At 44.8% G+C, this 12,552-nt stretch overlaps 1 protein-coding gene across 1 annotated transcript; it reads right to left on the bottom strand.

Annotated features, from left to right (window-relative positions):
* Positions 1-10,574: 10,574 nt before the first annotated feature.
* TEX13D (TEX13 family member D) lies at positions 10,575-12,320 on the bottom strand. The gene is given in 5 exon segments (XM_032618971.1): positions 10,575-10,682; positions 10,684-11,562; positions 11,565-11,890; positions 11,893-12,002; positions 12,004-12,320. Coding segments are annotated over 5 exon segments (1,740 nt in total).
* Positions 12,321-12,552: the final 232 nt, after the last annotated feature.

Genomic DNA, 12,552 nt, shown 5'->3' with positions numbered 1-12,552 from the left:
CCTCTCACTGTTGTGGCCTCTCCCGTTGCGGAGCACAGGCTCCGGACACGCAGGCCCAGCGGCCATGGCTCACGGATCCAGCCACTCCACGGCATGTGGGATCTTCCCGGACCGGGGCACGAACCCGCGTCCCCTGCATCGGCAGGCAGACTCTCAACCACTGCGCCACCAGGGAAGCCCAGGAGAACAATTTTTAAATCTTCACTAGTCCTACAGATGGATCAGATGTGCAGAGTTGCCTTACGCCAAAAGCCAGATATTTGCTGTCCATCTGCTAGGGTTGAAAACAATCCTCTACGATTTCAGTGGCAGCTCGTAGTTACTCTCCTTGACTGATGCATACTCGGCCTTAGAATCTATCAACCTTGGTAGATAAACTGTAAACATAAGCCTCCTACATTCATTTGCAACACCAAGAATAAAAAAATAAAACAGCATTCAAGATGATGTTGGGGGATGGCTCTGGGGAACTGAGCCAAGATTTGTCTCATTATCTGCCTACCTGACTTGCTTATGGCCAACTCCACCTCTCACCATTTTTCATGCTTTGGGTCAAGGAAGAAATTGATCTGATAAGTGAATGCATACACCAATGTTAAGTACTTGAGAAGTTAGTCCACCCTGAACTCTTTATGTTTTGAGTGGGCAAATGATTAGCCCAGAGATTAGTGGGCAAATGATTAGCCCAGAGTGGTGGAATTTCAAGCCCGAAAGGAGAAGATAGGGAAGGGGATCCCCACATTCACTCCCTATGGACAACAGCCCACCTATGAGGTGAACTGTGAGAACATTCAGTGTCACATAGGCAAAAACAAAACCTAAGCTTTTTTGTCTCTGAACAACCCTGAACAAATCATCCACAAATTTAGGAGCAGGGCAATCTCAAGCTGACAGCAAAAGCGTACCATGCATTCTTCTTTTCGTTCTCTGTTTTGTCCTGTGTTGCTAAAATAGCACGCCTGTCAAAGCAGCCAGGTACGATGGGGTTCAGCACAACTAAAACTGTATAAAAAAGGAACAGATAAATTATAAGGTAATAGTACAACTCTCACATCCCGTCCCTCGCTGTCATCTCACAAGCAGCCTGACAGCTGAGCCAGCCCACTACTGCAGTGTTGATGAAAAATACTATCTTCACCCTAGTGCTACACCAGTACTAAACCTGACTTTAGCAAATTCAAAACCTCACGCTGAGCTTGAAGTACAGAGAAAGAAGAATTGTAATGGCTTTCTTCTCTCTCACCATACCCACAAGAGAGGAAAGGGCAAAAAATACAAGAGGGGAGCAATAGAGATAGCAGAGGCAGCAATAGAGAAAGACTTAGGAAGAATGGGCCCCGTGGTACAAATATAGCTCCCTTAGAAGCAGAATTATCTGATTGTTTATTGTCTGTCTCCCCCACTAGAACACAGGGTCCATGATGGCTAGATTTTGTGTACCTTGGTCACCATTGTATCCTCAGTGTCTGGAACATATCAGATGCTAAATGTATTTGCTGAGTGAGTGAATGAATGAGTGAAATTAGTGCTCTCAAGAAAATAAGAGGAAAAGATACACACATGCACACACACAAATTTGGTTCTATGTGCCTCTGGCCCACTTTTGAAATAGCAAGATGAACTGGAAGCACTGGTCCAGCAATTATGAGAGTCTGATTATACTCCATATTTTGCCACTAAATCACTTCCTCTCTCTGAGCCTCATTTTCTCCATCTGTCAAATGGAGTTGACCCAGATGACCCCTAAGGCTACTTCCAACTTTAACATTCTGCGCTTTAAACGAAAGCCAAGCATACTTTAGAGAGAACCAGAGGGGGGAATGGACTGAACTCATTTGTGTGCAAGAAGCAAGAGCTGTTTCCTCAGGTCTTACCCAATAGAGGAAAGATTTTTGTTCTTGTTGTTTTTAAATAACCTAAGAAATAAAAACCATGAGGTAGAGGAAGAGAGCTTCACAGCTTAAAGCAAACTACAACCTTTTAGAATATAAATGCCATTTAAATCAAATATAAAAGCATTGACAAACTGTCAGCCAAGGTCAAAAGTATCTTCTTATCTAAACTTGTCACCTCCTGAGGTCTCTGAGAGGTGACAGCATTTTGTTTGTGGATGCCCTGTCTGAGGTGCTAATTGCCTTCATTTCAAATGCCCTAGGCTACTCTCAAACCCAGATAGATTAAAAGGATGATGGCAAGGGTGGTTAGTTTTATAGAGTGGATCTGACATTTCAAAATCTTTTTCTCTAACCTTTCAAAACTAACTTTGTTCTTCAACTAGCTCATCTATAGGTGTGAATTCTCCTGTGACAGTGTTATGATATTGTCACCTGTGGTGAGTTTACACATTCTCTCTTACTAAAATTGACTTCCTTTACAAAAATGAGAAAAGAAAAAAATTACATCTTTTAAAAAAAAGAGCACCTCCTTCTGATATGTTGGTTTACCTATGAGGTTAATTTTCCTAATGCCCTTTTGTAAGTGAAGATTCAGAAACAGTGTTGTGCTTATTTAAGCCTTCTAAAAATATGTTTATTCTTTCAACCAACATTTATGAGCATCTACTGTATGATGGACACTGTGGTAGGTACTTAGGTTAGAGAGAAGAAAAGCATATACCTGATCTCAAGTAGCTCATAGTCTAGTGAAGACAGACAAGCAAACAAACAATTACAATTAACTCAATAAGAGCTGCAACAGAGGGAAGGATGGGGCTCTAGAGGCACAGTAATGGGACATTTAACTCAACTTACATTCTAAACCTGCACAACCTGCTCAAGACAGCAATGTGTTTATCTTTCTGTCTGTTATGTACAGTTCCTTTCACTTGTCCGAAGTTTACCTCCTTCATGACTCAGAAGGTACTCCCTAATTGTAGCTGAAACTCTGCCTGCTTCTGAGGTTTTATTCTTGGAATAATAGCTAATATATGTTAACTGAATACTACATTCCAGGCTTTCCTGCTAAGCACTTTGCATATATTATCTCATTTATTTATATCAACAACCTTATGAAGCAAATACTATTATTATCCCCATTTTACCAATGGGGAAGCCAGAACTCAGAGATCCTGGGTAGCCTGCTCAAGGTTTCACAACTGGTCAGTGTGAGGCCTGGGATTTGAACACAGGCAGCTGACTTCAGAGTCTGTGCATCTCACCATATCCTCTTCTGTCTCCCAATATTAATTCTGAGGTCACTGCACCGGATTGGTCAGGCTTCAGTTTCCTATCTAGCAACTATAATTTTGACTTCTAGAATATTCTTCTCACACTTCTCAAGTGTCAAATGTTCCCATGCTCCGACTTGTAGCATGTCTATGTCTATCTATATATGCCTTATGAGATCAGATACACTGCTCTATCCTGGGCCTCATTGGTCAGTATGCCTTGGAAGGCTCTTCCAGAGTCAAGGTCTATTCGTCCAGGCTTTAAGATCTGGGATCTGGATCATCAGCTTATCCATGCAAAGTAATAGGTCCCTGAGTAGTCTGTTTGATTTTTAAGTGGTCTGGACATCTTCTATCCTGGGAAGACCTGGATATACTGGTAAAGTCTTATTGCCCAATTCTTTTTCTACACCAAATGAAGGCCACTCCTAGCCAGTTTTTACTTATCTTTCCCTGTGAAGATAAAATGAAATGACATATGTGATATGCCTGGAAACTGAGAGACACTCAAAGTTTCTTTTCCTACTAGTCTGTGAACTCCTAGAAGACAGGGATGATGTCGTATTCCTCTTTACATACCCAGATCCTAACACAGAATCTGCACCTACTTAGCTCCCTTGCTTTCCCCTTCCTCTTTCCCTTCATAGAGAACCCTTTGCAAACTTGTCGCAAGGAGTATATCATTTCTGACATTGACTTCTTTCACATCCACTGTTTATCAATGACAATCCTGTGGTCTGCCTCATATGGGTTTATAGAAACAACAGTTCATAACTCACATCTCAGCACCTGACAGACAAATAAATCATCATGTAGCCCTTTAGGTCTCATCAAACCCATTGCCTTTGGATCGTGTCTGAATCTTCTTTCTACCTCCCTTCATCCTGGCTGTGGGCACTCAAGGTATGATATCAGGACAAGAAAATATCACCTCTTTGTAAGGGAGGCTCCAGCGTTCCTTGTAAAAATCTATTCTCTTTCTTGGAAGCTCAAAAAGAAAGTTCTACCACTGATGCTTAAACTAAAAGATTAAAGTCCAAAAGACTATTTTATGCATACTTTTTTTTTCCCTGAACATTTTTTAGGAAATCTCTGATGCTTTGAAACATGGATGACCAGTTTGATCTATACACCACAAACACCAAAATTTGGCAAAAGAATGGAATGAAATGGACTTTATAAATGTTTCCCTAAGCAGCTTTGTAAATACAAATGAAATATTATACCCCAGGGACTTCCCTGGTGGTCCAATGATAAAGAATCCGCCTTCCTATACAGAGGACGCAGGTTCGATCCCTGGTCAGGGAACTAAGATCCCACATGTCGTGGGGCAACTAAGCCCATGCGCCACAACTACTGAGCTTGCACGCCTCAACTAGAGCCCATGTGCCGCAAACTACAGAGCCCACGCACTCTGGAGCCCGCGTGCCACAACTAGAGAAGAGAAAACCCGCACACCACAACTATAGAGAAGCCCACGCACTACAACGAAGAGCCCATGTGCCGCAACGAAAGATCCCACATGACTCAACGAAGATCCTGTGTGCCGCAACTAACAAGACCCGACGCAGCCAAAAATAAACAAAATAAATAAATAATAAATAAATCTTAAAAAAAAATTATATCCCAGCAAGGAAAATAGCTAATGGTGGATTTCTGAATGAATTTTGTAGTTACAGATGCAACACTGGCATTATTTTTCTTTTCCTTCTCAATAATAAATGTCATGAAAAAATGTTAGAAACATTGATCAACGGGGAGTTCAATAGTATGAGTCTTTTACAAAGCAGGTCATATATGTTCTGAAGTTTCAAAACTGTCTAGACAATATCAGGCATTTTAGTGGCAAAAGCATGAAATTTTCAATATTTGCTCAGTCTTTTCTTTCCTGGAACCAATATGGCTCACTGAAATGATCAAAGTAAATATATATCAAACAAAAAAGTAAATGAGGTTAAATATCCTAAAACTTTTACTTACAGACAAAACCCTCAGAGGGCTCTTTGTCATCATTTTATAAACATTGGAGTATGGTTTATTGCTGCCTACCAGAAAAGTAATCACAACTTTCTGCCTTGTGTGCAATTATTTTTGTAATGTAGTGCAGAATGAAGAATAAAACATAAAATAGTAGATATAAACATAAAAACAAAAAGCTGCAGAATGTCACAAGTGAAGCTGTAATATTGCATATTATTTTGAAGTAAAACAAACTCAACTTTTCTAGCAACTGCTTCATCAAATGAGGGCACAATCTGAAACCATCTGGCTATCATGGAAGTTTTGCAAACTAAAATGGTCCATACTGAACTTGGACTTCTCTAAAATCCTTTAGCACTTACTGGTATTTAACATGTATTAAAACTACTAGCTTTCTATACAACTTGTTGCTAACTTGTGTTCCCAAGGTTCATAGAAGTTTAAGAAGGCAGTAATGATGGATTCTGAGGTATTGTCAGTATTACAAACAGCCTAGTAAAATGGTCCATTTGCCTGCGATTAGGCTGCATGTAATAATAATAATAATATTAATTGAATCCTCGCAAAAATCCTAAACTTAAATGGCAAGTGACTGCTCTTAGTTGGAATTATATCATCCTTGTGTGAGGAAACTTTATACAAGCTTTCTTAATTTTTTTTTAAAATTTATTTATTTTTGGCTGCATTGGGTCTTCCTTGCTTCACGTGGGCTTTCTCTAGTTGCAGCGAGCAGAGGCTACTCTTCGTTGCACTACACGGGCTTCTCATTGCAGTGGCTTCTCTTGTTGCGGAGCACGGGCTCTAGGCGCGCGGGCTTCAGTAGTTGTGGCACACAGGCTCAGTAGTTGTGGCTGGTGGGCTGTAGAGCACAGGCTCAGTAGTTGTGGCGCACGGGCTTAGTTGCTACGCGGCATGTGGGATCTTCCCGGACCAGGGCTCGAACCCATGTCCCCTTCATTGGCAGGCAGATTCTTAACCACTGTGCCACCAGGGAATTCCCAGCTTTCTTAATTTTAACTGAGAAAATAATCATTTATTAAGTAATGCTGTTTGATGCACAGAATCCTTCGAAAACCAACATCTACAGGCCAGAAAATATGTTGGAAAAATTGAAGATAAAAGACTGATAAATGGTGTCTGGTGTATATTTGTCTTATTTCTTCTAACAGGACAGGACATCGCTGAGGGCAATAATGATCACCTTCACAGAGTCTAACACGCTGCCTAGTGCATAGGAAGTCTTCTTTCCATGGATGCTGTTTGCTTGATCTGTAAAGTACCATGATTTTAAAAACATCGATTCCATACACTACCAAACGTAAGGTAGATAGCTAGTGGGAAGCAGCCGCATAACACAGGGAGATCAGCTCGGTGCTTTGTGACCGCCTGGAGGGGTGGGATAGGGAGGGTGGGAGGGAGGGAGACGCAAGAGGGAAGAGATATGGGAACATGTGTATATGTATGGCTGATTCGCTTTGTTATGGAGCAGAAACTAACACACCATTGTAAAGCAATTATACTCCAATAAACATGTAAAAAAAAAATAAAACCGATTCCATTACCATTTGCAACATGAGTCTGGAGCTTTTGAAGTCTCCTTTCCCCCTACTTCCTCACTGAAAAGTACAAATGCATATCTATTGGACTGTTACTGCTGGCACCTTACCCACTTAAAAACTGAGTAATTCAGACAGACTTTAGATAAGCAGTCAAGATGGGCTCTATCTTAAGAGTACTGAACTCGGCTCAAAGATCTTTTCATAAGGCCAGTCTGCTGAATCAGATATAAGCCACTCCCACTGCCTAAATTACTATTCCCCCCCTTTTTATTTTTTGCAGTCCTGAGATAAGTGGTCCTACTTACTGGCACCCTAGATGGTCACATATCCCAAAGCCTGAGAGATTCTAAAAGAGCAGCTCCTGACCACCAGACTGTCACTATGCCTCAAAGTCTCTCCATTATAGTCATTTCATTGGGCTTAGACATTGATAATCCATGTTAACATACAAATACATTACTTAGTAAGGGTAAAAGGTTAAGGCAGTGTGATATAATGGAAAGAGCACAGACATTAGAATCAGTAAAATTTTATTTTGAAGCCAGGCTTCACCAATTCCCAAATTTTTGAGTTACCACATCTATAAAATGGGGGTAATAATATTCACTTTGAAGAACTATTAATACAGGTACCTATTATACCTTACAGTCACCAAAATGGTAATGTGCTTAGAGTGCCTAGCACATAGTAAGCACTCAATGGTATTAATGATTTTACGACCATTGATAATCCCTTATACTCATTACCACAGCATCCAGAGTAGAACCCTGAGGGCAGGGAAAGGGAACAACCACTCACTGGGGCTCAGAGAAGTTCAATAACTTGTTTAAGTTCACATAGCTAGTGACTAGCAGAGCAAGTATCTGAACTCAGGTCTCTCTAATTCCAAAGCCCAGGTTCTTGCCTAAGAAACCTCCTGCCTTTTCTTGTGTGTACCCATTCCAGAAGAAGGTAGTGATTTGACAGCCTCAGTTATTCAGGTTGCTTTGGAAAAAGTCAGCCCTGAAATACTGTAATCATATTAAACTATATAAAAGCTATGCACAGGGTGAGTGCTTTCATGTAGACCTAAAGGCATGCCAATGAATAGCAGAGTCCATTTGAAACCATAAATTAAAGCAAATGTAGTGAGATCTAAAATGATCTGCTGGTACACCAAAATGGATTATGCTGGAAAATTCCCAAGTCTCATCTTCCCAGAATTCTACAGAGCTATCAGCATACACAAGTGTATCACAAAGCCTTTCTCCAACCCAGAAAGCCTAGCTTTGGGTCGATGTCCCTGATGGTCCCCTTCCTCCCCAGCGCCCTCCCGAGTTACCCAGGCCTCCTGGTAATCAGGACTCCGAGGGAAGAGAGAATGCTGGTGGGTCAGGTTCACGTCTGTTCTCGGCCCCTTCCCTGTCTCTACACCAAGCAGGTAGCCAGACTCTAGCCCCCTTTGCCTCAGGGAACATTTGTCTTGTTAGCTGACTGTCTAAGCCTGGCTGTTCTCCAGAATCCTGAGCACCTTGATGGGATTATGCATAGGAGGGAGGGGGCAGTGCCTTGCAGGGCAGAAATGCAGGGGGGAAATTTCTGCTCAAGGGACCTCTGGGATACAGGGCCTCAGGGAAATGGCTTCTCGGTGCCTGTAGGGAGGCTGGACACCAGGCATTAGGGCTCCCAGCCTAGGCAGAAGCCCCCTCCTCACCTCACCTCTAGTGCCCCACGGGCCCAGGAGTAGCAGAGATGCCCACCTTCAAGGAACCGTGGGGACTTGGACAGTGAGTGGAGCAGGGACAATCACAATGGATTGAAGACCCTGCAGAATACCCTCTGCCCTCCCATTCTTGAGTAACTCACAGGAAGAGGAGGGGCCCTTCAATAGTGAATGAGATTGGATTTTCTGTCACCTCAGTGGGATGGAGGGAAAATGCAGATTCAAACTGCTGCTTCTGAGCAAACCTGCCCCGAGGTACACACTACACAGAAGACACAGCAAGTAAGTGCACACTCTTTATTACTAGCTAGAATCAGGAAACCTCTGACAAAGGTTGAACTTGGTGAGCTGGAATCTCCTGGGGGAACTCGAGGACACGTTTTGCTCAGACTGGAGGCTGATCTGACTTCCCAGCCCCAGGGCTCCACTTGCCTCTGAGAAGCTGGCAGAGAACACACCAAGTGTAAGAGAAGGGCCCACGAGCATTCTCAAGCGTGCCCGTCCCAGTCCAGTTCTAGTTTTAATCCATTTAGTCCTCCCAAGAGAAGCGCCATCCAAAGCACAATGTCTGTCCTTGGAATCCATTTTGTTCTTCATCCACTGACCAGAAAGGGGCTTGGGATGGTGGCTGCCCGAAGCTGAGGGCTCAAACACTCCCCCAAGCACTGTCCTTCTTTAAGACAGTCGCCCAGTGGTCTTTCAGGCAACCAGGAAACGAGCTGTCCCTCTCAAGGGAGGAAATGAGGAGAGTATCAGAAAAGTCCTGCCTGCAATTTTGTTAGGCCACTTTTCCACTCTTTGCCACTACTCACTTGTCTCACATGGGACCAGTGAGATGAGCAGTTCAGCAATCAAGTCCTTCCATTAAAGTCTCTTTGTTGCCCCCGGAACTGCAGAAATATCTCGATGTTATTTCATTTGGGCTTACCCAAAGGTCACACTACATGCAAGGCAAAGAAGTCACTCCTGATATAACTTGTATCCCAAATTAGGCTCTCTCCTGTTATCTAACCAAACTCACCAAATCAGGTTATAATGTGTGCACCAGATAATAACATATAAGTCCAGCTCCTAACACATATCAGACAATAACTGTTTAATGAATTAAATGAAATTCATCACGTTTGCTATCATCTATACAATTTAACACTGCAACCACCACATCTTATGAATTAATTCCTTGTCCCAACAGAGAAATTACATCCTAACAAAATTATTTTGCCCCCCTTTTCCCCCAAGTGCCAAAGCATCTCTTCTTCCCTGACTTTTCGCTCTTCTCGGCTCCAGTCAGTAGGGGTCTCACTGAGTGTGGGTCAGTCAGAAACGAAGAGTTTTTCTCTTTAGGCTCTTGGAAGATCTAATGGGATAGGTTCAGATTCTTCAGCAACAAGCAAATTCCGTGGGGCTCAGAGACATAAAGACAGACCCTCACCTATAAAACTTAGAAAACGAGAACAAGAAGCAAACATGAACACCGCAGTAGTTTACAAAGGAACGATAGCATTTTCAAGGAAAATCAGTGCTCCTAAAATTCCTTATAGCTTATAACCAAAAACACATGGCTGCTCCCAGCCAAAGACATGGCATTTTCTGGAAAACAAGGTTAATAAGAAAACAGAAAAGAGTGAAAAAGGAAAAAACAGTCTTTTAAAAAAAAATTTTTTTAACATCTTTATTGGGGTATAATTGCTTCACAATGGTGTGTTAGTTTCTGCTTTATAACAAAGTGAATCAGTTATACATATACATATGTTCCCATATCTCTTCCCTCTTGCGTCTCCCTCAAAAAAACAGTCTTGACTTCAGCTTCTGCAGGGTATCAGCCAATCAGCTTCAGCCACCCAGAATTCAGCACCTGCAAACATAAATGCATTAGGAGAAATTCCTTAAAGAGTGAGTGTGATACTCAAAAGCAATCCATCTTTGCTCAAGTAAATGAAAAAAAAAAAAGAAAGCATATAAATACATATGTATCTATGTGTGTACTCAATGATAAAAAGTTGTTATTTGGGGTAATGGGACAATGAATTATTTTATTTAATTTTCTATATCATAATTTTAGTTACAAATTTTCTGTGAAGTAAATGAGTTACTTTTTAATCAGGAAGGGGTCTTAGAAAACTGGTTTTTCTTTGGAGTGTTTCCATTCTTACTTACCTTCCTGAAATCAGTGGGTTTGTCCTGGGTCGGGGCCTCCACTCTCAACTGCCATGCAGACTTTCTTGCATTCATAGCAGGCCTTGTGCCATGGAAAATTCATTGCTTTACACCACGGGGCACTCCCAATTCACTGAACTGCAGCCTGAAGCAGACTTCTCCTGGTGGTGTGATTCTGAGGCTTTTTTCCCTTTTGGCCGCTTGGTCTTCTACCCCTGAGGTGGTTGTTTCTTTGGGTTTTCTCTCCCACTAGGGCTCCAGCTGTCCCCCTGGGCAGTTGCCTGAGGCCTCTCTGGACCTCCTTCCTGGCCATGTCTCCTGTTGAACAGTGGTGGGGGCATCCCCTGGGGCCCTTGTGGACCTCCTTCCCGGCTCTGGCTTCTGCTGACCCCCAGGGGGCCAGTCCCCTGGGGCCTCTCTGGATTGTCTTGCCTGTGACTTCTGCTGTTCCCCAAGGGAATGGTCCTCGGGAACCTCTCTAGGTCTCCCTCCTGGCTCTGGCTTCTGCTGTCCCCCCGGGGAACATTCCCCTGGGATCTTTTGGGAACTTCTTCCTGGCTGTAACTCCCACTGGCCCCCAGGGGGACCATCCCCTGGGGGCTCTCTGGACCTTCTTCTTGGTTGAGACTCCAGCTATCCCTCAAGTGGACCATCCCCTGGGGTCTCTCTAGGCCTTCTTCCTGGCTGTGGCTCCAACTATCCCCAAGAGGGACCATTCCCTCAGACCTCTCTGGACCTTCTTCCTGACTGAGACCACAGCTGTCCCTAAGGGGGACCATCCCCTGGGGCCTCTATAGACCTTCTTCCTGGTTAAGACTTCTGATATCCCCTAAGGGGACTGTACCCTGCAGGATCTCAGGACCTTCCCCCTGGCTGTAGCTCCTCTGGTTCCACAGTGGGGCCATCTCCCCCTGAAAGACCACTGAAGCCCACGGGCCAGGTGGAGAGATCCCCGGAGGAGGCACCTGAAATGGGACGACTCCAACTTCTGTTTCCATATGGCTACTGCTGGTGGTACAGGTGGCAAGAACGGGAATCCCATCGGGAATGGTGCATGGAATGGAAATGGGTATGGTATCGGCATTGGCAGAGGGGGTTGCACGGCCTGGGCCCAGGGACTCGGGGGTCCCGGCACATAAAGGACATCTGTCGGGGCTGGCACCTGGCTCTTGAAATACAGCCTGTCATGCTCCCCCATGGCTACCACATCTCTCTGCTGCTCTACGCTCATGGGCCACTCTGCAGCCCCAAGTTGCTTGGCTCGAGGCCCAGGCAGCAACTCTTGGGCCAGTGGGGTGACCTGTGCCGACCTCTCGACCAGGAGCAGCGCCCACAACGCACATCGCGCTGTTTCAGCGCCTGCTGCAAGGTGGCCCGCGTGAGGCGCAGCTACGTGACCACCTCCTCGCGCTCCTCGCGCAGGCGCCGCAGCTCAGAAGGCCCAGGAAGCCGCCTCGCGTTCCCCTACCTGCTCCTGCAGCCACTGAACCCGGAACACCTGTTGCTCCCGCTGCCTCGCGCCCACACGCACACTCAAGGCCAGCGCGCTCCAGGCACAGGCCCTCTTGATAGCGCACGGCACCTGCGGGTCAGCGACAACGACGCGCAGCCGATCCTCTACCTCATTCCAGGACCGCGAGCAGAAGACCACGTAGAAATCGGGGCCTCCCCCGTTCATGAGGACTTCATTGTTGATGAATCTGATCACCTCGTTGTGGCAGAACCCGCTGGCATGGTCCCCAAAGCCCACGGCCATGGCCGCTGTGGCCTAGTCAACCAACCGCCTCACGAGAGATGCCGCCCGCCGCCGTCGCCGCCGCTGCCGCCGCCGCCGGTAAAGCCCCTCACCTCTCGGCTCAGTCCTCCTTCAGTTCTAGCCCAGTCCTGGCCTGCTCCTCGGCCTCTTTCCTCTGTCACGGTCCGGCTTTCCTCACAGAAAGTAAGGCAGATCCCCTCACTGCGCCAACCCCCAAACGGCAGACGCAGGC

Source organism: Phocoena sinus, chromosome X, assembly GCF_008692025.1.
Source record: "Phocoena sinus isolate mPhoSin1 chromosome X, mPhoSin1.pri, whole genome shotgun sequence".
NCBI lineage: Eukaryota > Metazoa > Chordata > Mammalia > Artiodactyla > Phocoenidae > Phocoena > Phocoena sinus.
The sequence above is the reverse complement of the archived record's forward strand: the minus strand, read 5'-3'. Positions and strand labels throughout refer to the sequence as shown.